The sequence below is a fragment of the Silurus meridionalis genome, chromosome 8, assembly GCF_014805685.1.
Source record: "Silurus meridionalis isolate SWU-2019-XX chromosome 8, ASM1480568v1, whole genome shotgun sequence".
NCBI classification, from domain to species: Eukaryota; Metazoa; Chordata; class Actinopteri; order Siluriformes; family Siluridae; genus Silurus; species Silurus meridionalis.
In genome coordinates, this window is record NC_060891.1 from 332141 (window position 1) to 359257 (window position 27117).

The window sequence follows — 27117 nt, forward strand, 5'->3', positions numbered from 1 at the left end:
CAGAAATAAACATGAGACACAGAAATAAACAAGAGACACAGAGATAAACAGGAGACACAGAGATAAACACGAGACAGAGAGATAAACAGGAGACACAGAAATAAACACGAGACAGAAATAAACACGAGACACAGAGATAAATAGGAGAGACAGAGATAAACACGAGACACAGAGATAAACACGAGACAGAAATAAACACGAGACACATAAATAAACATGAGACACAGAAATAAACACGAGACAGAAATAAACACGAGACACAGAGATAAACACGGGGTTCAGAACTGGTGTATTTTATTGGCTTTTTCTCCTCAGCGACTGTGACACTGCAGTGAAGTTTGCAGGAAATGAATGTTTGAGATCAGAAACATCATCATGTTGAAGCACATCAACGCATTTAGACGGAAATCTCACAATCAGACTTCGACACCTGAACATCTGAATCAGTTGCTGAGCTCAGGGACACACCGAACACTATGAACAGGACATGATGACATCATCAAAGCGCACATACACACACACACACACACACACACACACACACACACACACACACACACACACACACACACACAGTCATAATTTATCCCAAACACTCGGATTTCTTTCAACATCAGATTTTTTTGGGTGCAAATTCAACATTTACATAAAAAGCTGGAGACACAAACTACACAACTGTAATCTATTTAGTGATATGATATATGTAATATTGCAGATTAATACATTTTCAGTATGTGTGTGTGTATATAAAGTGTGAAAGATGAAACACAAGATGTGCTGTTATGGCTTATTCAGAAAAGATTTAAATGAATTTATATATATATATTTATTAATTTATTAATGATTATTAATTATTTTTTTTACATATGTATGTGTATATATATATATATATATATACACACACACACACACACACACAATATATATATCGAGTTGAAACACAGAGCAGGTTAAAATCTGTAACTTACTGTAGACTATACACTATACATTCACTCTAAAACTGTGCTTGTTCACACCAGGTGTGTTTTGACCAAAGACTAATGGAGACACCTGATTTTGCAGACACCTGATTTTGCAGACACCTGATTTTGCAGACACCTGATTTGGGGTCAGAAGGTTTGTTCTGAATATGTTCCTGATAGCAGCAGATAAAAAAAAGGGTCATTTAAACTAATCATGAAGCACTCAGGATACTCTACAATATAGAACTATGATATGTCTGAATGTGTGTGTACACGTATGTGTGCTTGTGTGTATGTGTGTGTGCATGGTTGCACGTGTGTGAATACATATGTGTGTTATCAGGTGACTACATAGAAGAGGAAACAGACAGGATGTGGGACAGAAGAATCAGCAGTAGTTTCTGCAGATGTTTAGCCGCTTCCCAGCATTTTTGTGGCGCGCTGGTTGGCTTCGTCGATCCTTGTTTTGTTGGAATCAGCCTGAAAAAAACACACATCAAAACTTAATCAGGTCACTGCTGTTTTCAAAGTGCATCAATAAATGATTTATTATCATTGATTTTATTATTATTACAAATAATAGTTTACAATCATGATTTAATAATAATAATAATAATAATAATAATAATAATAATAATAATAATAATAATAGTAAATCGAGCTGTGAAGGTTTTCACCATGTCCATGATCCTGTCGATCTGGCGGTTCTGAGTGTCGATCTCATTGCCCATGTCCAGAGCCATGTGACGCAGATTCCCAATGATGCTGCCAACCTGCTCCAGATTCTCGTCCATCTCATTCTCCCGTTCATCATTCGCTACCCTGGAGACACACACACACACACACACACACACACACACACACACACACACACACACACACACACACACACATTATCACAACTAGTCAGCTACTTCAGTCCACAAGTTCGGTCAGTATTTCCAGGAGAAAGTTCCTGAAAATATCTTATATACTGAAACTTCAGTTCTATAATAAAATCCCAGGCGTGTAGTTCACACCTCCGAGGTTGCCAGATTTCTTCTGAGCTGTGAGCATCTAGGGGTTTTTACATGACATTAGCATGAGATTAATTTCAGCTTAACATTGTGACCACACACACACACACACACACGCACGCACGCAACGCACATACTCACACACACACACACACACACACACACACACACACAAAACACTGTTATAGATTTTAAATTCTGGGTCAGACCCAATTCTTTCTCCTATAAAGCTCTCTGTGTGAGTGTAATACACAGTGTACACGATCCCGGAGCAGATGGAGGGAACAGCGAGTCTTTAAAATCAATTTTATAACTGTATTGATATAAATGCAGACCTGCGAATAAATCCTCCACTGATGGCCATCTGTTCACGTTCATCCACCACACGAGCAGGTTGGCTGGAAACAACCCCATCCTGATTATTCCCCCAGTTCTGTCCTCGCTCTTTCAGTCTGGAAAAAATAAATACACTCTGGACAAAAATATTGGGACACCTGATTTTTCCAGCTATATGTGTTTCACAGATGGAGACACACGATGAATGCAGAAGCATGATTTTTTTTTGCCTTCACTTGAACTAGGAGACCCAAAAACATGTTCCAGCATGACAAAGACCCTGTGCACAAAGCCAGCTCCATGAAGATCTGCTTACTATGGGTTGGAGTGGAAGATCTCCTGCTCCAACCATATTGAACAGAAATGTGGAATGAGATGTTCAAAAAGAAGCACATAACAATCTTATGCTCAGGTGTCCATGGACTTTTAGCCATATAGTGTAAATGGATAGATAGAAAAATAGCAATGAGAGATGAAGAGATGGAGATCAGGTGTGATGTAAAAGATCAAGTTTGCTGTGTGTTTGTGTGTAATTGGGAAGTTTGAGTGCTTCATTTACAACACTTTTGAAGCTCTCTGGCGTTCCTCTTATTCTTAGTGGACAGACTGCAGGAGTAAAATCACTTCAGGTGAATTTCTGATTTTCAGTAAAAAAGGTGTTTGGATTAAAAATAAAACTTAAAAGTTCAAAAGTTCATCCTGCTCAGAGTCAGCATATGTCATAATTTACTCAATCACACGTTTCTGTCTCTTCTTTATCCACACAGCTCCTTCTCCACCTCACACTGGTGTTTTTATGATATTTGTATCTTTCAGGAAGTGGCCTGTGTACCAGTGCATTAATGACTACTGAGAACGGGAATCGATATCACTGCAGGACATCAGTGTGATTAGCTGAAGACAATAAAACGAGTAAAAGGTGATGAGGTACTTGTTACAGGGACAGGGGCAGAGTCCACACAGGTTTCCCAGGTCCGTCAGGTTCTTCTCTGCTTCCTTCATGTCCTTGTTGATCTGATCCATTCCCTCCTCAATACGCTCCAGTTGCTCTGGAATTAAATGCAAAATATGGGGTGCCAATACTTTGTGCAAATCTACAGATGTGTGCAGTCTGTAATTAAACATCTGCAGAGGAACAGTTCATTATCAGTACTCAGAACAAACACAGTGATAATCACTAATTAATGATTATCTTCGTTAATGTGTGTGTGTGTGTGTGTGTGTGTGTGTGTGTGTTCGTCCGATTTCGACTGTAGGATGAAGATCCTCTAGCAATAGACGTGATTAATCACCACCACGTTCTGTTCTTATTCTGGAAACATGTTCCTGTGAGATTCTTACCTCCCTGTTCATCCAGCATAACCAGAGTCCTGATACCTGCATCTTTACTCTGATACAGGAGAACAGGAGAACCACAGAGGGAGAGAAAGGAGAAGAAAACATGATCAGGTATTGAAATACAAACATTTACACTAAAGGGTTCTTTGTTTGTTCCTCTGGTGAAACTCTGTGCTGAAAGCCTGTGTTTTTATGTTCCCACTTCGGGAAAAAAGATTAAATGTAGAAATAAAATGGATTTAAATCACATACATTATGTTTATAGTGTTAATGATCAGTTAGATGCTACAGGCTACAGTGAACACATACAACGCCCTCTAGTGGATGTAAAAGGAACTGAAACTGCAGACACATTTGCTTTGTTTGAACGAATCTAAGAAAAAACATTGAAAAGATCTAAAATAAAACAGAGTACAAATGTTTGCTGTTGCAGATCGCTCTGAAGATCCTCCTCTCTCTCTCTCTCTCTCTCTCTCTCTCTCTCTCTCTCTCTCTCGTCATGCCACTGTGTAATTCTGTTTTCCATATGTCATGTTGAAGATGATGACAGTCAGAATGCTAAGCAACTGATCATCCCCATGAGGATGAAGTGAATTTATTAAAGTTTAAATAAAGTTTATTGAATAAAAGCAGGAGTGTTTGGTCTGAGAGGGTCTCTGAACTTCATTATGAAAAACCAGTCAAGTGGCACAAAGTGGAGTCTAAAATTAGATTACAGCAATAAACACAGCAAAGCGGAAATGTGTGTGTGTGTGTGTGTGTGTGTGTGTGTGTGTGTGTGTGTCCAATAATTCCCCTGAGGACAATAAAGCTCTATCAACCTAAATAGACCAGATGATCCTCGTTACCTCGTCACACTCTCACGTCATTTCATTATTACACTCCAGGAGCTGAAATCACAGATCTTACATTAGATTTCTGTTTCACTGAACGATTTCTTCAGCAGGAATCAGAGCAGCAAAGATTATTATATATTAAATCATTCATAAAAACCTGGAATTCAAAATGTTCTCATGTAGAATTCATAGGAATCTTTAGTATTGAGCATTTAAGTCGATAAAATACTGTATAAATTGCAAAAACTGCAAAAAATAAAATAAATCTTATTTTTAGATTATTAATTATATAAATACATTTCAGACACAAGCTCTCTGTGCTCTGCAGTTTCCTTCAAATAAATATTAAGTGTGTGTGTGTGTGTGTGTGTGTGTGTGTGTGTGTGTGTGTGTGTGTGTGTGTGTGTGTGTGTGTGTGTGTGTGTGTGTGTGTGTGTGTGTGTGTGTGTGTGTGTGTGTGTGTGTGTGGGTAACCAAACTCACCTCCTCCACCAGCTGCAGCATACGCCGGGTACTCCAACGACTAAAACACACACACACACACACACACACACACACACACACACACACACACACACAGAGTCTAATTAGTGACACCCACTGCAGGGAACATACTGAGGCTGATTTGGTGAAAAGCAACAAACCAAGTTAAGACTCCAAACCTCTACACTACAACCACAACTGTGCACCTACAACATCTGGAGCAGTTCAGAATCAATATTTGTCTTATAACATGGGAAAAACATTAAAATGTAAATAAAACACAACCCAATCACCAGAGATGCAGACTCATAATGTGCAGCGCCCCCCAGAGGCTGTAATCCAGTGGTACCGCTCGTATTCACTGGTCTGGAAGTGGAGATCAAACCCTTTTCCCGGGCTGAGACACGCTAGCTAGCTTCAGGGTTGGTGACCTCCTCACCATGTCTCGCTTTTCTTCACAATAGATTTTTAAATTTGTCCGAGACCAAATAAATTTCTCTTCCTCCGTAGGCATAAAAAGTCTAACTCAGATGTATGAACGTGTGCAGAGCTACACACGTGTTTTACCAGTCGAACTCGGCTGTAACAGTTTCCCTCTGACCAAACAATCAAAAGACGGCTATTCTGTAATGCGAATATGAAATCTGATTGGTTAAAGAAACAGAGCTATTTCTTAAGGAGACGATGGTAAAAGTCCAGCAGTACTGACTCTGAAGGCTCTGGGCAGATTAGATTCACATGGCAGCACATAGAGGCTGAAATCTGATTGGACAAAAAATCTTACAGCCAAGAGAAATATTACGAAATGAATAGAATAAACTAATACAATTTTATTTAACCAAATATTCGAATTTAGGTTGTAAATGTAGGTCAGTGCTTCTGATAGTGTTTAAACCAGCAGAGAAGGATTTACTGACCCTGACTGCCCACACCTGGCATCGGTTTCAGCTTCTCCATTAAGTTTCTGTTGTCCTTTTTTACCATTCGAGATCAGGGAACATTATCTGACCATGCATAATTAATACACATTCATCTGGGTCCAGTATATGCATATATATATATATATATATATATATATATATATATACAGTAAACACCAATAATTCGTGGTTGATCTCATGGTTCGAAAAATTCATGGTTCTTATTTGGAACAAAACTAACAGCAAGTTGCAGATTATCTTAAAATTTGCGGGAATCCGCAGGAGGAGCAAATGTTCAGGAACGTTAGGAATAACATTTGAAACTGTTTTCACTAACAAATTTAATAAAAATGTATAAAACACATTAATGTATTAAAGTGACATAATATCTAGGGGAAGTCCCGAAGGTACTAGTGGGCTTCAGGGGTGCCTCCAAAATTCACGGATTTTCGGTCTTAGAACGTAACCCCCTCGAGTTCCAGGACACCAATGTATAAGGAATGAGAGCAGTAAGGTGTGAACTGATTGGTCGAGAGCAGTAGTATGTTATCTGATTGCTTTAAAGCAGTAGTGTGTGATCTGATTAGCTGACAGCAGTACAGTGTGATCTGATTGGCTGACAGCAGTACAGTATGATCTGATTGGCTGACAGCAGTACAGTGTGATCTGATTGGCTGACAGCAGTACAGTGTGATCTGATTGGCTGACAGCAGTACAGTGTGATCTGATTGGCTGACAGCAGTAGCTGAGAGCTGTAGCGTGTGATCTGATTGACCAAGGGCATTAGTGTGTGATCTGATTGCTTCAAAGCAGTAGGGTGTGATCTGATTGGTTGACAGCAGGATAATGTGATTTGATTGCCTTAAAGCAGTAGGGTGTAATCTGATTGGCTGATAGCAGCAAGGTGTGTTTTGATTGGCTGAAGGCAGCAGAATTATTGTTTGAACATTAAGAGCACTCACTTCATCTGCCAGCTGGTCCGCTCGCTCCTGCAGGTTGGTCAGCTCGTTTCTCATGTCAGCGTCGTCCGCCATTTTGGCTCGAAACTGTAAAAAAAACAGATCACACATTTACACCACTCTGCTAAATTCTGGATTCTGATTGGACAAGAAATGGCAATTACAGAACCCAGGGGCAGTTCTGACACGTCCTCCTTTATTCCACTATTCCACTCATATCTGAGTTTCATTTCGGAGCTTGAGGACGCTGCATTTCAGGTGTTTCTGTGGCGACTGGAAGGAGATCGAAATTATATAGTGAAAGTGACAGTGATGGAGTAAGAGTCATAGTGATGGAGTGATAGTGATAGAGAGGGAGTGATGGAGTGAGAAAGTTGTGGAGTAAAAGGGGGTAGTGTAAAAAAAATTAAATTAAAGTGAGAGTGATGGTGTAAGAGTTATGAAGTGAGAGAGTGAGTGAGAGCAGAAAAGTGATTGTGATGGAGTGAGAGAAGGTAAATGAGAAAATAAATAATGTTCTTCAGACACATACTGCTGCATCACTGATTATATATTTGATAACACAGTCAGTTATACAACCTGAATAACACACACACACACACACACACACACACACACACACACACACACACACACTCACACACACTCACACACACTCACACACACACACACACACACACACACACACGGAACAGGGTGAGATGCCACGTTGTAAATTAGCATATTAAATATTTAGTGCAGAACACAGTGAAACAGAGATCTGATTAATACAGGAATAAAGTCACAAAACACCCCATAATACTCATTCTGTACGGTTTCCATGGTGATATTGCTGTAAGAAATATTTTGGAAAATTTTAGCATATAGTAAAAAAACACACTTTTACACCTGAAAATCTTTATAAACAAAAATTATTTCACAACGATCTGCAAGTGTGTCAAGGACGAAGGAAATGTCACTATAACACACACACACACACACACACACACACACACACACACACACACACACACACACACGTACACCCTACACATACACACCATGCACTCACGCACAAACACGCACTCATAAATATGCATGCACACACACACACACACACACACACACACACACACACACACATGCGCAGGCACATACACACACACACACATACACACACACACACACACACACGCATGCACAGGCACACACACACACACACACACACACAGACACACACACACACACACACACATGCTGTAGGACTTTATTGACTCAGCGCTCCACATTATGAAGGTCGTTATTCTCATGTTGGGACCAGATTGTTAATATTTATATATTAAATAACAGCAGGATGTAATATGTAAATGAGCTGCTGATGATTACTGAATTGTAATGTCTTACACACACACACACACACACACACACACACACACACACACATACATATGCAGGAAAGGTGTAATGTGTGTCACTTTGTTTAACAAAGTAAATCAGAAATCTGCTCGTATCCTAGCAACAGAGTGACAACTGATAATTATCTCAAACATTTAAAAGAGACGGAACAAAAAACAGGGAGCGTAGAGACACAACGACTCTCATTTATTGTCTCACGCTCTTATGATGTCTCACTCTTACCGTCTCACTCTCACTATACTTTCACTGTCTCCCTCTTTTTTACTGTCCCACCCTCACTGTCTTTTACTGTCTCACTGTCTCTCACTGTCTCATTCTCACTGTCTCTCATTGTCTCACTCTCACTGTCTCTTACTGTCTCTTACTGTCTCTTACTGTCTCTTACTGTCTCACTATCACTTTCTTTCACTGTATATGTGTGTATGTATATGTGTGTATGTATGTGTGTATGTGTGTGTGTGTGTGTGTGTGTGTGTGTGTGTGTGTGTGTGTGTATGTGTGTGTATGTATGTATGTATGTGTGTATGTATGTGTGTATATAAGTGTGTGTATATGTGTGTATGTATATGTGTGTGTGTGTATATATATGTGTATATATGTGTATATATGTGTATATATGTGTATATGTGTGTGTATGTGTGTATATATGTGTGTATGTGTGTGTATGTGTGTATATATATATATATATGTGTATATATGTATATATATATATGTGTATATGTGTATATGTGTATATATATGTATATATATATATATATGTGTATGTATATGTGTGTATATGTGTGTATATGTGTGTATATGTGTATGTGTGTGTATATGTGTATATGTGTGTGTGTATATGTGTATATGTGTGTGTATATGTGTATATGTGTGTGTGTGTGTATATGTGTGTATATGTGTGTATATATATGTGTGTATATGTGTATATGTGTGTGTATATATGTGTGTGTATATGTGTGTATTAGGTTTTTCAGGAAAAAGGAGAATCTGTACTAAATGTAAAAAGTGAGAGTTTCAGGAGGAAATAAACACACAGTACGTGTAGTGCTGCTCCAGATGATGTGTAATGAGCATCCTGTCATTTCAGATTCTACCGAGTCTTTCCATCAGGAGAACGTGAATGTGTGTGAGTGTGTGTGTGTGAGAGAGAGAGAGAGAGAGAGAGAGAGAGAGAGAGAGAGAGAGAGAGAAAGAGAGAGCAGAGAACTGATAAATGTTTTAACAAAATGAAAGGAAAAGCATTTTACAGTGAGTGTGGAAGTGTATGCGTGTGCGTGAGTGTGTGTGTGTGTGTGTGTGTCTGAAACACTCCATTACTCACTTATATAATACACTTTCTCTCTCACTCTCTCTCTTTCTTAAGAAGTCTTCAGTGGTGATACAGTGATCATGAAAAGTGAAGCTCAGTGTGTGTTTTTAATCCATTACTCTGTGTGTGTGTGTGTGTGTGTGTGTGTGTGTGTGTGTGTGTGTGTGTGTGTGTGTAAACCAGCATGACTAAAAACCCCAGTGCAGAATGTGAGCAGGTCCAGGACACACCATCTGTCTTTCTCTCTCTCTCTCTCTCTCTCTCTCACACACACACACACACACACACACACACACACACACACACACACACACACACACACACACTGAGAGTTAAATGAGTAACCGGTCGTTTTTACTGATTGATGTCTATAAAAATTCAGTCACTACAGAAAGTATGAAAAAAAACATGTGGAAAATGACTCTCACTCTCACCATCACACTTTCACATCTCACTCTTAATATTTCACTCTCACTGTTTCACTCTAACCATCTTACTCTCGTTGTCTCACTCTAACCATCTCACTCTTACCATCTCACTCTCACTGTCTCATACAATGTCTCTCTTACCATCTAATTCTCACAGTTTTACTCTCGCCGTCTCTCATTCTCATTGTTTTACTCTAACCATCTTACTCTAACCATCTTACTCTCGTTATCTCACTCTTACCATCTCACTCTCACTTTCTCATTTGTACTGTCTCACTCTTACGCTCCATCCTTACTGTCTAACTTTCAAAGGATCACTCATATTGTCTCACTTTCACCATCTCATTCTTACAGTCTAACTCTACGGTCTCACTCTCACCTGTCTCAATCATATGATCTCATTCTCACAGTTTCAGTCTCACTGTCTGACTCTCATTGTCTCACTCTCACTGCCTCACACAATGTCTCTCTTACCATCTAATTCTCACAGTTTCACTCTCGCCGTCTCTCTCTCTCAATATCTCACTCTTATCGTCTAATTCGTACTGTTTTAGATTCACTGTCTCACTCTCACAGTATCACACTTACTCTCTCTCTCTCTCACTGTCTCATTGTCTCACTCTTAATGTCTCATTCTAACTGTTTCATTCTCATAGTCTCACTCTCACTGTTTCTTTCTCCCTGTCTCATATCTATGATCTCACTGCATCTCATTGTATGTGAACTGGATTACTGGAGATGATGAAGATGAAGAAGATGGTTATCACAGGACTTATGGTACTTCAGCCCTGATTACAAGCTCTACGAGAGAAACACTCACTCTCTCATCCTTATCATCTAACATGCTGTGTTTAACCAGAGTACATTAATCAAAACACACACACACACACACACACACACACACACACACACACACAGCATCTCTCAGAGTGTGTATTAAATCATACACTGAAGTGTACTTTTCTCTTACAGAACCCATACCGAGACTATATTTTTCTATATCACAAACATCCCCTCACTCTATGGATCAGGACACAACCTCAACACACACATACACACATACACATACACAAACCATGCATTACTCTGAATCTGAATGCCAAAGCCTACTTCACTCCTCAAATCAGGACTCAGCCACAGGAAATAGCAGGTTGTGTCTTTATTCAGTGTTCCCCTGAAGTGCAAAGAATCCTGAACTAGGACACAACATTTTACTGCTTTTCCATTAAACACACAAATCATTATATGAATCAGCTATGTTTTTTTGTAGTGCCCTAAATCAGAGTGCACTTCACTGAATTAAACAAGACACAGCCATAAATGTCCCCTAGGGACAAAGGACACGCTATATTTCCTCTGGATCAAACACATAAACCTGAATCAGGACACGACCTATAAGAAATTAAGCACACTAGCGGATGATTCAGAACAACACAAAGTCCACTGGATCAGGAAAAACTCTAGAGAAAACACTTTTACACCTGTGTGTGCAAATTAGGACACAGCCCGAATGTGTGTGTGTGTGTGTGTGTGTGTGTGTGTGTGTGTGTGTGTGTGTGTGTGTGTGAATTAATCTTTGCCAGTCTGACAATAAAGTCATGTATTAAAGCAGTGTTAGTGTAAATGGTTATTTTTTATATAATAATAGTGTTACAGGTGAGCGCGTGATACTGATTTTTGGTGCTGATGTATTTTACTGCATATTATTCTTTATTACCTGTGGAGCTGTCCGCGGTGCTGAAATCACAAATCTCTCTCCGAGGGAACATTACGGCGCTTTCCATTATTAACACACACACACACACACACACACACACACACACACACACACATACACACACACACACACACACACACACACACACACACACACACACACACACACACACACGCACACTACTTTTTAACTGCGTGCGCAACAAATACACGAGACGGAGTAAAGTCGGTAAAAGACAAGAGAGATTTAAAAAAGAAATATAAAATAAAATGTTTCTTACCTTTAGCTCTAAGGATTAAATTCCGGGTGTGTGTGTATGTGTGTGTGTCTGTCCGGGTGTGTGTGTATGTGTGTTATCTTCTCAGCCCGAGTTCAGCACCTTTCACAACAAATCCATTCTCTACACTGAGCTCGGAGTAAAGCCCCGCCCTCAGGGAAGATGGCGACGCGCTCTGATGTCATAAAGGGCGTGGTCACGCGATGTGTAAATCCCTGTCGGAGACGGTTCACACTAAAACTAATATTAATAAAAATAAAATTAAACTGAAACCACTGAAATTACACCTCAACATCCACGCCTGGAAATAGGAGTCACGTGACTTCTTAATTCAAACACAAACCCTTTATTTTCAATTAAGCTGAAAACAGATAATTAGCAACTCACACATAAAGAGAGAGAGAGAGAGAGAGAGAGAGAGAGAGAGAGAGAGAGAGAGATAAAGAGAGAGATCATTACTGCCTTCCAGCAGGGGTGTGTCCTGTCCTGATTATACACACTCTCAGGCAACAAGAGTCCCACAAGTCCTACTGAGACGCTCTCATTTACACACACACACACACACACACACACACACACGGAAACAGGAGTTAATCAATAACACTTAAGGTTTTTATGTCTCAATGCTGCACATTAACATCCTGTGTATATATGAGAGAGAGAACAAGCGTTAGAGAGAGAGAGAGAGAGAGAGAGAGAGAGACAGAGAGAGAGAGAGAGAGAGAGAGAGAGAGAGAGAGAGAGAGAGAGAGAGACAGAGGAAGAGAGAGAGACAGAGAGACAGAGGGAGAGAGAGAGAGAAAGACGGGGATAGATGTTAAAAAAAGAGATGTGGGAAGAATTTGAAATATAATCTGATGGCAGATTCTGTCATATGAGGACAGGACACAAGGAGAGGAAATAAATTACAGAGGGCGAGAGAGAGAGCTGAAGGGCACCCGGGTGATAAAGTGATAAAGTAAAGCACTGCAGGATGGAGATGTGTGTGTGGTGTGTCACATGTGTGCTCTGTATGTCATACACACTTATCACTCTGTTCACACACATTGGAAGATGCTGCTTTTTTTCTCACTGCATATATATATATATATAACATGCGAGATTTACTCATTTGCATATATGCATATCATTACACCCGGATTTGCATAATGATAGATTGATGTTTTAAATCTGCTCTTTCATCATTAGACCTATCCCTGCTGTATTCTGATTGGCTACTCAGTGTCACGTGATCTATTCAAACATTTTAAAACTGTTTTTTAGATTAACATTTAAATATGGAATTCTTTTACAACTTTTTATTTACAGAACGAAATCCCATGCTTTTTTATCTGTTTATAGCTACACATACTGTTCTGCAAAACAAAGACACAGAAATAGTAATGCAATATAAAAGACAAAATATAAAGTATGGACTCCTTCCATACTTGTTAAACACATGACAGAAGACCTCACAATGTCAACGATTACACACATTAATTTCAAAAATAGATTTATGTAAATGTGCTTTTGCCATAGAAATCAGCAGTTCTGTGTGTGTGTGTGTGTGTGTGTGTGTGTGTGTGTGTGTGTGTGTGCGTATGTATGATGAATTTAGTTGTTTAAATGTAAATGATGTGGATGATGAAGAAGAGAGCTAGGTCGACTCTGAGCTCCACGTTTCTAATTTCTCTCCAGTTTCAGATTTCTGAAGTGTGTTTGTTTTGTTCAGCAGATATTTGATCTGTTCATGAGAATGAACGGAACTGAGATTCCTCCGAGACGATCAGCTTACGTTACTGCAGACAGCACATTGATTTTAATATCAGATAAAGATATTCTACAGTCAGGTTTCGAACTCCAGCAGGTGAGAGAGTTATTAAGATGAAATAAAGAAGCAAGAGAAGAGCTGAACAACAGAAAACACACACACACACACACACACACACACACACACACACACACACTGCTGCTTTAGATATACAAACGCTCCTGCTGAAGTGATTTAGTGTTTAATTATTTTCTGAGTGTGTGTATGAGTATGTGTGTATGAATGTGTGTATGAGTATGTGTGTATGAATGTGTGTATGAATGTGTGTATGAATGTGTGTATGAGTATGTGTGTATGAATGTGTGTATGTGTGGTACAGAGGGAAAGGTTTTGTTCTCACTGTGAGGTTTAAACCTCAGGGAGTTCATCCTGGATTTCTCATCATCATTAATCATCATCTTAATCCCAAGTTATTTGACCATGCCCACCCCTAGACCACCCCCCCCCCCGGGTCACACCCACCCCCCAGGTCACCCTCTTGTTTACAGCGTCACTCTTTTCATCACAGCCACTGCCTGGGTCACACCTGCCCTCTGTGTCACACCATGTATCTTGGTCATGTTAATCCTCAGCCCCGCCCACCTTCTCAATCATTTATTTGCTCTACTCATCCTCAGCCCCGCCCACTTCCCTCAGCTTCCTCATCAGGTTTTTATTAAATGGCATCACAAAGTCCCTGAAGTCCACTTCATATGAGAGATGATTCCTCCTGTCCACTCTACGCTCCACATGTTCAGCAGATGAGGCTAATCTCCTCCCCCACACCTACAAACACACACACACACATTGATGTTGATTTTTTTTACACCATGTTGTGTATTTTGCACACTGAACTCTACACACTCACAGTTTTCGGGGTGAAGTGTGTGTTACGTGTGTTGGAGCTGATAGAAACGTTCTGGTTCACGGTTATGATGTGTTCTTTTAGATTCACTCTTTTCTCCTTCAGGTGAGGTAGAACTTCAGCCTGTACAGAAACACACACGTGTGAGATGGTATGAGATGAAGTTTGTGAGATGGTGTGAGATGAAGTTTGAGATGGTGTGAGATATAATGTAATCATGTAAGATGGTGTGAGATGGTGTGAGAAGGAGTGAGATGGTGTGAGCTGGTGTGAGATGGTGTGAGGTGTGAGATGGTGTGAGATGGTGTGAGATGAAGTTTGTGATGGTGTGCGATGTAGTTTGTGTGAGATGTAGTTTGTGATGGTATGAGAGGATGTGAGATGGAATGTAATCATGTGGACAGTGTGAGATGGTGTGAGAAGGTGTAAGATGGTGTGAGCTGGTGTGAGATGGTGTGAGACAGAATGTAATCATGTGAGATAGTGTAAGGTGATGTGAGGTGGTGTCAGGTGATGTGGCAGTGTGAGATGGTGTGAGATGATTTGAGATGGAATGTGATGGTGTGAGATCTTGTGAGATGATGTGAGATGATGTAAGATAATGTGATAATAACCACTCTCACTGTAGATTTCTCTGTCTCTTTAGTAGGAAAAGCTGCTTTCTCAGGTGCTGCTCCCACGTTTCTTCCTTTCCCTCTTTTATTGTCTTTGCGCTTTGGCAGATTGTTAAACTTGGACTTAACCAAATGGATGATTCTCTCATCTCCATACACTTGAGCGATTTCCAAACAGCTCTGTCCTGATGGAAAAAACAGAGAGATACAAGTCTAATCAAAGTAAAATCACGTGACTGATCAGGCAATAACGATCAGACAGACCAGAGTGTTGGATAAACAGGAGTTTACACACATGTTAATAAGCTCACAGTAGAGAGATGTTGTGACTACTGTGTGTGTGTGTGTGTGTGTGTGTGTGTGTGTGTGTGTCAGCCTCGCTCTCCTACATTATCCATATCTTCTACTTTCTACAAGGTGTTAAATTTATCACACACACACACACACACACACACACACACACACACACACACACACACACACACACTTTGTGAGTACCCATGTTGTTAGTGGCCTGTACATTAGCGTTGGAGGTGATGAGATGTTCTACACAGGAGATCCTGCAGCTCTCGATGGCCTTCATTAAAGGCGTGGCTCCGTTTAACGCCACAGCGTCCACCAGCGCGCCTCGATTCACCAACAGCTCCATGATGTCCTTCTGTCCAGCATGACACGCGTGATGAAGAGGCGTCCACTTAAACTGATCACATGCGTTCACGTCTGCCCTGCACACACACACACACACACACACACACACACATTATCTACACAGTTAATATAACATTATATGTTTATAAAGTGTGGTGATGATGATGATGTTGTGGTCTCTACCCGAGCGTGATGAGGAACTCAGCCATCTTGTAGCTCCCACTGCTGCATGCAGCCATTAGTGGGGTTTTGTAGAATCGGTCTCTGATGTCCACATGGAGACGCTGACTGAATGCTAAACACAGCGACTCGAAGTCTTCGGTTCGAACACATCTGTTGATGTTGGTATAGATCTTCTGCGGCTCGTCCACGTACCAGGCTGAGTCGTCCTCCACGGGGTGAGAAGGAGGACGGTCACGGTTAAATCGCTTTGTATCTGTAAAAGGCTGATAACTCTCGATCATAAACCGTGGACCACCATCTGGTCTTTTCTCCATGATGTCAGGAGGAAGTGTGCAGATGGGCAAAGGAACCACAGACTTCCCTTTCTTCACCTTCCTCTTCCCACCTTTTTTTCCCTTTGTGCTTTTCTTCCCCTTTGTCTTGGGCTCGTAGGACGATGGGACAAATGCTTTTTGAAGGTACTGCAGTCCCTTGAAGAAGTCGTTGATGTTAATCACACCTTCATGCTTCTTGTCATGGTCAGTGATGATCTTCTGCATATGTTCCTGATCTATGGGAGCGTTATGTTTCAGCAGGACGTATGCAAACTTCTCACTTGAGACTTTCTCCACAGGTGTGCCGGTCTCCTCTGCAAGCTGGAACGAGTTCCTCAGCTCTTCTTCATGTTCACATGACCAGTCGTGCAGCGTGAGAGCCCAGAGCTGGTTAGGATTAACCACACCAGGTTTGGAGAACTTTGTATAGGCTTGCTCTGCCTTCTGCAGCTCCTTCACTGCTGCCTTGTGGCCGTGTGCTTTTGCGATTTGCCGAGGAACCAATCCAATGGTGTTCTTCAGCTTTGGGTTGCATCCTAGAGGTGAAGGAGATGTGGTTGATTAGGTACAGTTAGAGAGAGTGTGATTAATGACAGAACTTCTGCTCTGTAACACACATCACCTCGCTGTGCCAGAAACCTGCAGCACTCAGTGTGACCTCCAGCTGCACACACATGCAGAGCCGAGTTTCCCTCCACACACACCGCATTCAAATCAGCCTGGTACGCTGACAACAGCCGCAATATCTAACACACAACAATATCATAAATAAGAAGAAGAGGAAAAAGAAGAAGAAAAAGAAAAAGAGGAAGAAATAACAATAAATAATACAATAATGTAGATTATTTTACAGTCTCTTGCCTGGAAAAATCCTCCTGCTGCAGCGAACTGAGTCGCATTCTGCTGCAGTTTATCTGATGTATTCGGGTTTCCACTTCTCTGTAAGATGCCTCTCACTAAGGCCACGGAGCCTGCTCTTGCTGCCTCCATAAGAGCCGTCCGCCCAGTCAGCTGTACACACACACACACACACACACACACACACACACACACACACACAGTGAACAGGATTTCTCTTACTCATTACCCACATTAAAAATGATATACAAACATACACTATATGGTCAAAAGTTTGTCCCAGTTACTGCTATAATGAGCTCCACTCTTCTCCAATAGATTTTGTGGAGATTTAGTGGAGATTTAATCAGCCTGAAGTGGTGTTAGGAAAATCAGGTAGTTATGGAGGTGAGAAGGTGAGGAGGTTCCTGGGGTGCAGTCAGCGTTCACATCAATTCCAAAGGTGATCAATAGTGTTGGAGCTCAATAGGAAAGTAGCTCTTCATGGACCTGGCTTTGTGCACAGGAGCATCATCATGCTGGAACAGGTTTCGGTCTCCTAGTTCAAGTGAAGAGAAAATTTCATGCTCCTGCATCCAAAGACGTCCGAGACACTTGTGTGTCTGCAGCTTTGGGGAAGAAGCACGTGAGCATCTGGAAATGTAAGATGTCCCTGGACTTTTGTTCTTGTGTATGTAAATATGTGAAATAGCATTTATTTGGCACTGGACAGGAATGAATCCTGTTATAATGTAAGAGGACATCATGTAAATATGATATATGAGGGAATAAGAAAAAATCTTTTCTAAATAAATTATTTATAATCCTTGTTATATATAAATTCTGTGATTCTGTGATTGTTTTGGAGTTTTGTGATCATAAATAATATTATTTGATCGATAGAAGTGGAGCTCAGGGGGTTTAGATATTGTTAATATTCATGTTTGTAAAATTCTGCTTTATCCTTGTTGTAGAAAGACAGACCTGGTCGGTGGCGTTAGGATCTGCTCCACTCTCTAAAATCCTCATGCAGATGTTCTCACACTCCTTGGCGTGTTCACAGGCGAGCAGAAACACAGGTTTGCCCACGTTGGACGTGTTGTTGACGTCTGCGTTGCTGTTGAGCGCCACCTGCAGGCAGCGTGTGTGTCTATGGGACGGTGAGATGCAGTAAAACAGAACTCCTACACACACAAGAGATACAAATAATATTTATAATAATAATAACAGTCATCATCATCATCATCATCATCATCATAAAAGTCCTGAAGAAGCCAATGCACCTTTCCCCTCATTATCCACAAGTCTCATGTCAGCGTGGTTCTTTGCCAGAAGATCCAGCATAGCGTCATATCCAAGTTCTGCAGCAAGTAAGACTGGAGTGCGTCCTCTCTTATCCTGGATGTCAGGATGAGCTCCCAGAGATAGGAGAAACTCAGCTGTGTCAAGGTCGTTGGAGATGGAGGTGAGATGAAGCACACCGGTTCCCTCATTCGGTTCGGTCAGATTGATCAGGTTTGAGATGCCGAGACGCACCATCTTCTCCAGCCGAGCTTTATTTCTCTCCCGCACTAACTGCAGGAGCTTGTAGATTTGCAGAACCTCCAGACGGCTCTCGGCCACTGCACCGATCTTCAATATCTTCGTCATTGATAGCGTGGTTGTGCTTTCCACTCCACCTCCTTCAGACATCTAAAGATATAGAGACAGAAGCAATACTCACTCCAGTGTTTCTTTCCACAATTCTCAATTAACATATATCCATAACCTGCTTCAGGCTACATGCTTTTTAGTTTACAATGCATGATGGGAAGGTTAGTTTTATCTGGGATGTTTAACAGTTTCCAACCTTCCTTCTTTTTTGCTTTTTCACTCTTCTCTTCCTCATACACTCTCCCTGTCTCTCTTTTCAAATTAATCCATATACAGACTCAAATCTGTTGCTCTTCCTCCACAAACACACGTTTTTCTGAAATAAACTGAAACAGACATAAATAACTTTCTTTTTTTATTTTTTATTCCAGATTCCATTAATGTGTTCTCCAGACTGAATTCTTCAACTGCTTCTATAGATGTCGTTTAAAACCAGAAAGTAACCTGTTGGAGGACCATGAGCTGCGACTGAGATGCACAGATTCAAGGCTCCCCTGCCAGATATAATCAAACCTCCTGAGCGTTTTACACCAGGCATCAAGAGGACTAGGAGACACAAACCTGTTCCAGCATGACAATGCTCCTGTGCACAAAGCCGGCTCCATGAAGATCTGCTCTCCATGGGTTGGAGTGGAAGATCTCCTGCTACAGAGCTCTGAGCTGTTACACTGCACTACACTTTATTGACATTTTCCTCTACAGGAACTCTCTGTTTACATTTAGACATTTCTACACAACATGGAGTAGTGCAGGAGTCTACTGACTCTCTGTCTTTTACTGACTTTAATGTAGATCTGAAAATGAATAAAGAAATTAAATGAGGTAGAGTTGTGTGATAAGAGGAACTGTAAAGCTTATATGTGGTAGGTTTGAGCAGAAGGAAGTTTCAGGCATAAACAACTCCAAATTGTTTTAAAATGCAAAATAATTTAGTTTATAAAAGTAAAAAGTGTTTAATGATCAGAAAAACTTACGCTGCAGTGACGGTGAGAGAACAGAGAGATTTCACACTGCGCTTATCCCGGGAAAATCAGAAAGAAATGCTTTGTGTGTGTGTGTGTGTGTGTGTGTGTGTGTGAGAGAGAGAGACAAGGCTGATCCACTCTGCTGCACTTAAACACAGTGTCTCCATGGAGACAGCACACAAGACAAGATTTACCACCCAGGCCTGCTTTCAGGAACCTGTCCTCCTTCTCAGTGTCTAATACCCTGCAGCAGACCCCCTCTGTGTGCTTCACTGTGTGTGTGTGTGTGTGTGTGTGTGTGTGTGTGTGTGTGTGTGTTCTGAGAAATGAGGAGAAAAACTCTACACAAAACACATCAAACTTCACATTTAATCCTACAGAATATTATTTAGATCATTAGGATAGACACGTGTGTGAATATTCAGTGTTCATGGGTAAATCAAACATTTGTACTTTAACCCCATCACAGTGTGTGTGTGTGTGTGTGTGTGTGTGTGTTAGTGATAATCGTTCATGAACAATTCCTTCATTTTGAACAAGTCTTCTAGTCCTGTGACTCAGAAAAAAAGGGTCTCAAAGGGTCATTTGTTTATTTTCTACTGGACGCACATGAGCAAAGGATCGCAGAACATCTGTAGGTGATGTACAGGAACAGAACAGAGAAGTTCATCTCATGTGTTCTCCGGTCCGAGTCTCTCGTTCTTTTTCATGACTCCCATTAATGCTACACAGTGAAATAGATCAGATTTTTTGTTTATCATCATTTTGTCCTTGGCTGCAGTCATATTTTCATTATTGGAAATATAGTTAAAGTTGTTGTATGTAGGAGAAAATTAAAACGTAAAATTCTATTTTATTTCAGATCAAAGGCACGAAATGAACTAAATGACTCGAAAAAGATTCATTCATTATGAACCAGACGCAAAGAACCGAGTCATTAAAATGATCCGATCTTCCAATCACTAGTGTCTGATCTCCAGACTGCAACTTCATATAAACTCGCCAGTTTTTGGAAAGCCGAACATTTCCCACAACAACAACAACAACAACAACAACAACAACAACAATAATAATAATAATAATAATAATAATAATAATAATAATAATAATAATAATAATAAAATGAAACAAATAACCCGTTCTTCTTATAACCGGAAGTAGGAAATACAGCGCGCTGAGAACACACGCACACGCGCACTTCCGCCCTTCCTACGTTTTGACCAATCAGAGAACGGCATGGTTTACCTTTCCCCTTTAGTCCATGTTCCACACTATACACACACACACACACACACACAGAGTAAACCATGGAGCAGAAGAAGATCCTGTGTGTTGGGTTGGTGTGTTTGGACATCATTAACGTGGTGGATCAGTTTCCGGAAGAGGACACGGACACCAGGTTTATATCCTGAACATAATAATCTTATAGCGTGGTTTAATGCTGATGTGATGCTGAGGGAAGGCAGGGTTAAAGTACAGCTCTCACACACACACACACACACACACACACACACACACACACACACACACACAATGTCTGCAGAAAGATCTGTCAGGACATTCACGCGCTACTGTAGACTTTGCACTGTAATAATTATATTGTAATTAATAGATTGTTACGTCACACCAATCACTTTGGACTTTGCAGCTCATTCATTCGATACCGAATGTGGGCGGGGCCTGGTCGTCGCTAAAACACTTCGGGACACGCCCCCTAATTGGTGTTGTGACGTCATTGCCCATGTCAGAGTTAATCATACTTTCAAACTGAGATTTTTTATTTTTTTTTCTGATCAGAGCTCACAGCTATAAAGAACTGTATTTAAATACCGTGTGTGTGTGTGTGTGTGTGTGTGTGTGTGTGTGTGTGTGTGTGGGGCAGATGTGTGTCTCAGAGGTGGCAGCGAGGTGGGAATGCCTCCAACTCCTGCACAGTTCTGTCTCTGCTCGGTGCTCCCTGTGCCTTCATGGGTTCTCTGGCTGCAGGACCAATTGCTGAGTGAGTTTTCTTCATCTTCATCTTCATCTTCCCCTGAAATCAGAGCAGGAACCGTACCGTACCGTACTGAACCAGGCACAGGATTCTGTATACATGGATTTTAAAGTGTGTATGTGTGTATGTGTGTGTGTGTGTGTATATACACACTCTTGTATACTTTGTTCACTTCAGCTACATCCTGAATGATTTTAAATTGTTCCACATTGATGTGTCTCTTGTCACTGAGCATGCTCAGTGCTCATGCCCCGCCTCCGTCGTCATCAGCAACCAGACCAGTGGCACGCGCACCATCTTGCACATGAACAGGTTTGTGTGTGTGTGTGTGTGTGTGTGTGTGTGTGTGTGTGTGCGTGTGCACGTGCACTTTTCGTTTTGCCATCCAGATGTCTGAAACCAAACTTCTATACGTCTTCACATGTGGGTCCTGTCCCAATCCTGCTGTTTATGTGCCCTTGATTAAGTGCACTTGTGTTCTGTAGAGATCGTGAGATGAGCGTTAGATGAGGATGAAGACATCAGTGATGTCACCGTTTGTAATCCACTGGAGTGAACATGCGATTAACACGCTAGTTTCAGTAATACACAGCTGAGAAGAGCTCATTTACAGGTGTTAGTCTCCACAGCTGGAGTGGCGCTGAACTCGTAAGCAGATCATAAAAAAAGAGGAACTCTGTAAATCTGACAGAGAATCAACACGGTGTTTAATTCACTTTCACTCCAACTGCCTGGTGGCGTCTCACACCGCAGTTCTCCATGTTAGCACGAGGAGGCACAACCACGCGTATGCTAACTAAATAAATCTTCCCTGTGCTTCTCTCCATGTTGTTAGCTTCATCGTGGGGGATTTTAGCCGCCGTGGTGTGGATATTTCCAGCGTAGCGTGGCAGCAGCGCGGCGAGACGCCGTGTGCGTGTTGTATTGTTTGTCAAAAGTCGGGTTCTCGCACCGTCGTGCTCTACGACACGTAAGAAAACAACAACGAGAATAATAATAATAATCTGGAACAATCTCCACAATCACGTGACCATCATATGCTAATACGTGATGATCAGTCGTCTGTAAGCACAGGCTAATCACCACAATCACATTCCACACCTGCTAGCTAGCAAGCTGATTAGCCAGCATGAGTTAGCGTTCTGGTGTATCGCTGTCACATTTGCGATTCTCAAAATCCCCAGAAGCCTCCAGTGCAGCTGAATTAATTCACTTTAATTAACAACATTAACTGCTCAATATGCTAATGAATATGCTAATTAATAACACTGTAATTAACACAGTTGTGTTCTTGATTGAACTGATGCAGATGAAATTGTTAAATATTTAATTTTAAATCTAATTATTGACTGGGATCTGTTTTACATGATTTAATATTTAATTTTGCATTCAAACATTTCAAAAGAGCAAAACTTTTTGCCCCCCCGTTATATTTACTGTGTGTGTGTGTGTGTGTGTGTGTCTGAGAGTGATAGTGAGAGAATGTGTGTGTGTGTGTGTGACTGAGAGTGAGAGATAGTGAGAGAATGTGTGTGTGTGTGAGAGTGAGAGATAGTGAGAGAATGTGTGTGTGTGTGAGAGTGAGAGATAGTGAGAGAATGTGTGTGTGTGTGTGAGTGTGTGAGAGTGAGAGATAGTGAGAGAATGTGTGTGTGTGTGTGTGTGAGAGTGAGATAGTGAGAGAATGTGTATGTGTGTGTGAGTGTGAGTGTGAGGAGTTTTTCTGATTTCTCGTCTCTGTTGGATCAGAAACCTGCCTGATGTTTGTGCAGATGATTTCTCAAAGCTGGATCTCAGGCAGTATAAATGGATTCACTTTGAGGTGAAAATGGTTTAGTTTTTTATTTAAACTAAAACACAAATGACTGTCATATCTAACAGTTTAAAAGTGTGTGTGTGTGTGTGTGTGTGTGTTTTAAGGGTCGTAATGCTGATGAACAGGTGAAGATGATTGAGCAGGTTAAAAGCTTCAATGCCACACAGGAGGAGAAGAACAGGATCACCGTCTCTGTGGAGATCGAGAAAACCCGTCCCTCACTCTATCAGCTCTTCCCCCATGGAGACGTGGTACAGTCCCCCTTCGCTAATCTCTGTTTTATTATAATTCATTTTGCTACACTTAATGATTTATCATTGTTTAAGTATAAAGATATATTCCTCTGTGTGTGTGTGTGTGTGTGTGTGTGTGTGTGTGTGTGTGCAGGTGTTTGTAAGTAAAGATGTGGCGATGCATTTCGGCTTCGATTCGGCTGCCAGTGCAGTGAAGGGTTTTTACGGCCGTGTGAAAGACGGGTAGGAAATAAACGTGTGAGACGCACTGATTCAGAGGGAAAACCGAATCAGGGTCATTTATTCACTTTCATAAACAAATCATTCATTTTAAAAGTTTTCGCTAAATCTCTGTAGGTTATGTTCAGGAACCAGAATTGAGTAGATCACCTCATGTGTCCTCTGGTCCAAATCTTTCTTCTTTTGTCACGTGTCTCCCATAGACACTACACAGTGCAAACAGATTTTATTGGTCTGAATCTTGATAATATTGTTACAATAATTATGAGGGTCACGTAACAAAAGAAATAATGACATGGACCAGAAGATATGAAAGGTGAAGCTACATATTCTGTTTTTCATCATTTTTGGGATCAGATTATTGAAAATGTAACATTTTAATTAATTTCTGATCAAAGCAACGAAGAAAAAAAAAGATTTGGGTATTTTTTAGAGTCACTAAAATGATCCGAACTTTTCATCACTAATGGGTGTTTTACAGGGGAGCAGTTTGCTGTAATGCGGTTAATTATCCGCTAGATGTCAGTAGTGGGCTTTAATCCTACTGTGTGCAGAGAAGTCTGTTTCTGACAACCAGAAAGCACTGCTGTATACAGTGACGTGTATAAACTGCGTGTGTGTGTGTGTGTGTGTGTGTGTGTGTGTGTGTGTGTGAGAACACATGCAGATATTAAACAGTGTGAATGGGGTTGAACAGAAGATTCAGATTGGTTGAATGTGCTGATATCTGTGTGTGTGTGTGTGTGTGTGTGTGTGTGTGTGTGTGTGTGTGTGTGTGTGTGTTCAGGGCAGTGTTGATCTGTGCCTGGGCGGAGAAAGGTGCTGATGCTAAGGGTCCTGATGGTACTGTTCTGCACTCTGAAGCTTTCCCTCCGGAGAAACTGGTGGACACACTCGGGGCTGGAGACACCTTTAATGCCTCGGTCATTTACAGTCTGTCTCGTGGTAAGAACTTTTTTTATGCTATTTTATATGCAGTCCCTACTGAATATTTAAATTCTCAAAGGGCCACGCCCACACAGCAGAGTCAACAAACACACCTGTGTGTAATAATTGTGTGTTTGGAGTTGAAAGGGACTGAATAAATGAATAAATGAGTGAGGTGTTGTTGTGTTCTGCTCTGCCGCAGGAGGGTCTTTACAGGAAGCACTCACATTTGGCTGCCAGATTGCGGGAAAGAAATGCGGCGTTCACGGCTACGATGGGATTGTTCTGTAAAAACAAGAGCTGAGGACGTTACAGATGTTCAGGAAAATCATGAACGGGTTGAAAACTACATTCCTGCAGATCAGCAGCTTCAATACAAATCACATACACTGTAGAGCCAAAAGATTGTGGACATCAAGCAGAAGATCTCTATGTGCTTCTTTCTGAACGTCACAGTTCGATGTTTAGTCTCCATTTGCTTTTTAAAAATAAAATCCAATCTTCTGGGAAGATGTTCTACTCGATTTCGTGGAGATTTCATACCATAGACAACCTGCTCCACTGTGTACCTCCAACGTTGTGGAACAGTTTGGAAAAGAAGCACATCAGAGTGAAGAAAGTCCAGGTGTCCCAATATTTTGCCCAGATAGTGTGTGTGTGTGTGTGTGTGTGTGTGTGTGTGTGTGTAAATATATAGATATATAAAATCACATAAGCTATACCTTTATGAATGCACCACCTTCACATTAAAGAAGGCACTTGTACACTTTCCCTTAGTTGAGAACTTTTAGGGGTCTAAGGGAAGATGGTCAGATGAAGGACAGTGTGAGTGTATAATAATAATAATAATAATAATAATAATAATACTTGAGAAAACTAATTCCTTCAAATCTCTTATTTGGTACTTGCTGCTAAATCAATTAAATATCAAGTGAATTATTAGCATGCTAATCAATGGCTAGCTAATTGGCTAGCTGGTAATTAGTGAGCTGATGTAACTGTACAGAGTTTTATATACCCAAACCTTTTCCTACAAGCTCTGAGTATTTATTACCACCTTCAGCCTGCTGCAGTGCATTGTGGGAATCTAGATAAACACTGGGTTTTCAACATGTTTTTCTTTTTTTTTTTATTGTAAACTATTTCTACAATTTCAGCTGAACATTGCAATCTATGGAAATTATATTATACAAAAATATTGATCAGAAATATTACAAATAAATCTTATATTTTGTTCTGCTTTCAGCATCTTTTAATCACACATTAAAATAATAATAATAATAATAATAATACTTTATACTGTGCTTTTTAACAATTTCCACCGGTGCCCTGTGGGTAATGATACCTGTGGTGGACGTTGGTAACTCGGGCCTCGACTGATCCGCTATGAATTTCTGATTCCTGATCCGTATAATTTATTTTGCACATTTTTACGCTGGATGTCCTTCATAACACCAACCTCCACATTTATCCAGACTTGAGACCTTCTTTTATAGATTGGATTCTTCTTGGTATTGTTGAATGTTGAATTTAATACAAATAAAGAAGAAAACACTGAAGTGTGTGTGTGTGTGTGTCTCTATGGTTGTCTGTAGGTGGTCAGTGGAGTGACAGTATTGAATGCAGGGGTCTATTGCTGCCCTTGTTTAGATGTTTACGTTTGTTTAGATGTTGATGTTTCCTGTAGAAATGTTGCTTTACTTTGTTCGGAAGGAACCTGCTGGCTGTGGTGTATCTCAGCAGCTGGACCTCCAAACCCCTCCACCGTGAACACACACCGCGGCTTTCCTCACCTCCACACGGCTCTCAGCATGAACTCTGGGGTCCTGCAGCCCACAGCTTACATTTCCAATTAAGCCAATTTAATAATCACTGTTCAAACTGAACCACACACACACACACACACACCTTCAGGAAGGTCACACTGTGGGCGGGGCTAATCACATTTAAGCTTTCATTTGGACCTGCTGTCAACCTGCATGTAATCATTCTCTTATTAAATATTAATAAAGTAATAAAGTGATATGATAATGTTTATTAATATGGTTGTTGCTTACTAAACAA

General features: G+C 40.8%; 3 protein-coding genes across 7 annotated transcripts; 1 reads left to right on the forward strand and 2 right to left on the reverse strand.

Moving 5' to 3' along the window:
• Positions 1-266: 266 nt before the first annotated feature.
• On the reverse strand, positions 267-12135 carry snap25b (synaptosome associated protein 25b). 2 transcript variants are annotated; one of them, XM_046855295.1, is made up of 9 exons: positions 11980-12135; positions 6854-6937; positions 5677-5690; positions 4972-5002; positions 3656-3704; positions 3246-3363; positions 2314-2430; positions 1640-1784; positions 267-1442 (listed from the first exon to the last, which is right to left on the reverse strand). In XM_046855295.1, exons 2-9 carry the CDS (start codon positions 6923-6925, stop codon positions 1374-1376), a joined length of 615 nt encoding a protein of 204 aa, XP_046711251.1. In that variant the 5' UTR covers positions 6926-6937; positions 11980-12135; the 3' UTR covers positions 267-1373. The 2 variants fall into 2 exon arrangements, with proteins under 2 accessions (XP_046711251.1, XP_046711250.1); XM_046855294.1 differs by lacking the exon at positions 5677-5690 and having other exon boundaries at positions 4972-5011.
• Positions 12136-14255: 2120 nt separating this feature from the next.
• ankef1b (ankyrin repeat and EF-hand domain containing 1b) lies at positions 14256-21142 on the reverse strand. 2 transcript variants are annotated; one of them, XM_046855289.1, is made up of 10 exons: positions 21090-21142; positions 18510-18918; positions 18211-18410; positions 17251-17400; positions 17012-17135; positions 16076-16925; positions 15743-15969; positions 15254-15429; positions 14634-14753; positions 14256-14551 (listed from the first exon to the last, which is right to left on the reverse strand). In XM_046855289.1, exons 2-10 carry the CDS (start codon positions 18916-18918, stop codon positions 14390-14392), a joined length of 2418 nt encoding a protein of 805 aa, XP_046711245.1. In that variant the 5' UTR covers positions 21090-21142; the 3' UTR covers positions 14256-14389. The 2 variants fall into 2 exon arrangements, with proteins under 2 accessions (XP_046711245.1, XP_046711244.1); XM_046855288.1 differs by lacking the exon at positions 21090-21142 and adding an exon at positions 19854-19924 and having other exon boundaries at positions 15245-15429.
• On the forward strand, positions 21096-26612 carry khk (ketohexokinase). Of its 3 annotated transcripts, none has more exons than XM_046855290.1 (8): positions 21096-21243; positions 21727-21843; positions 22015-22149; positions 23587-23659; positions 23758-23904; positions 24041-24129; positions 24914-25071; positions 25256-26612. In XM_046855290.1, exons 1-8 carry the CDS (start codon positions 21152-21154, stop codon positions 25342-25344), a joined length of 900 nt encoding a protein of 299 aa, XP_046711246.1. In that variant the 5' UTR covers positions 21096-21151; the 3' UTR covers positions 25345-26612. The 3 variants fall into 3 exon arrangements, with proteins under 3 accessions (XP_046711246.1, XP_046711249.1, XP_046711247.1); XM_046855293.1 differs by having other exon boundaries at positions 22108-22149; XM_046855291.1 differs by lacking the exon at positions 22015-22149 and adding an exon at positions 22673-22807.
• Positions 26613-27117: the final 505 nt, after the last annotated feature.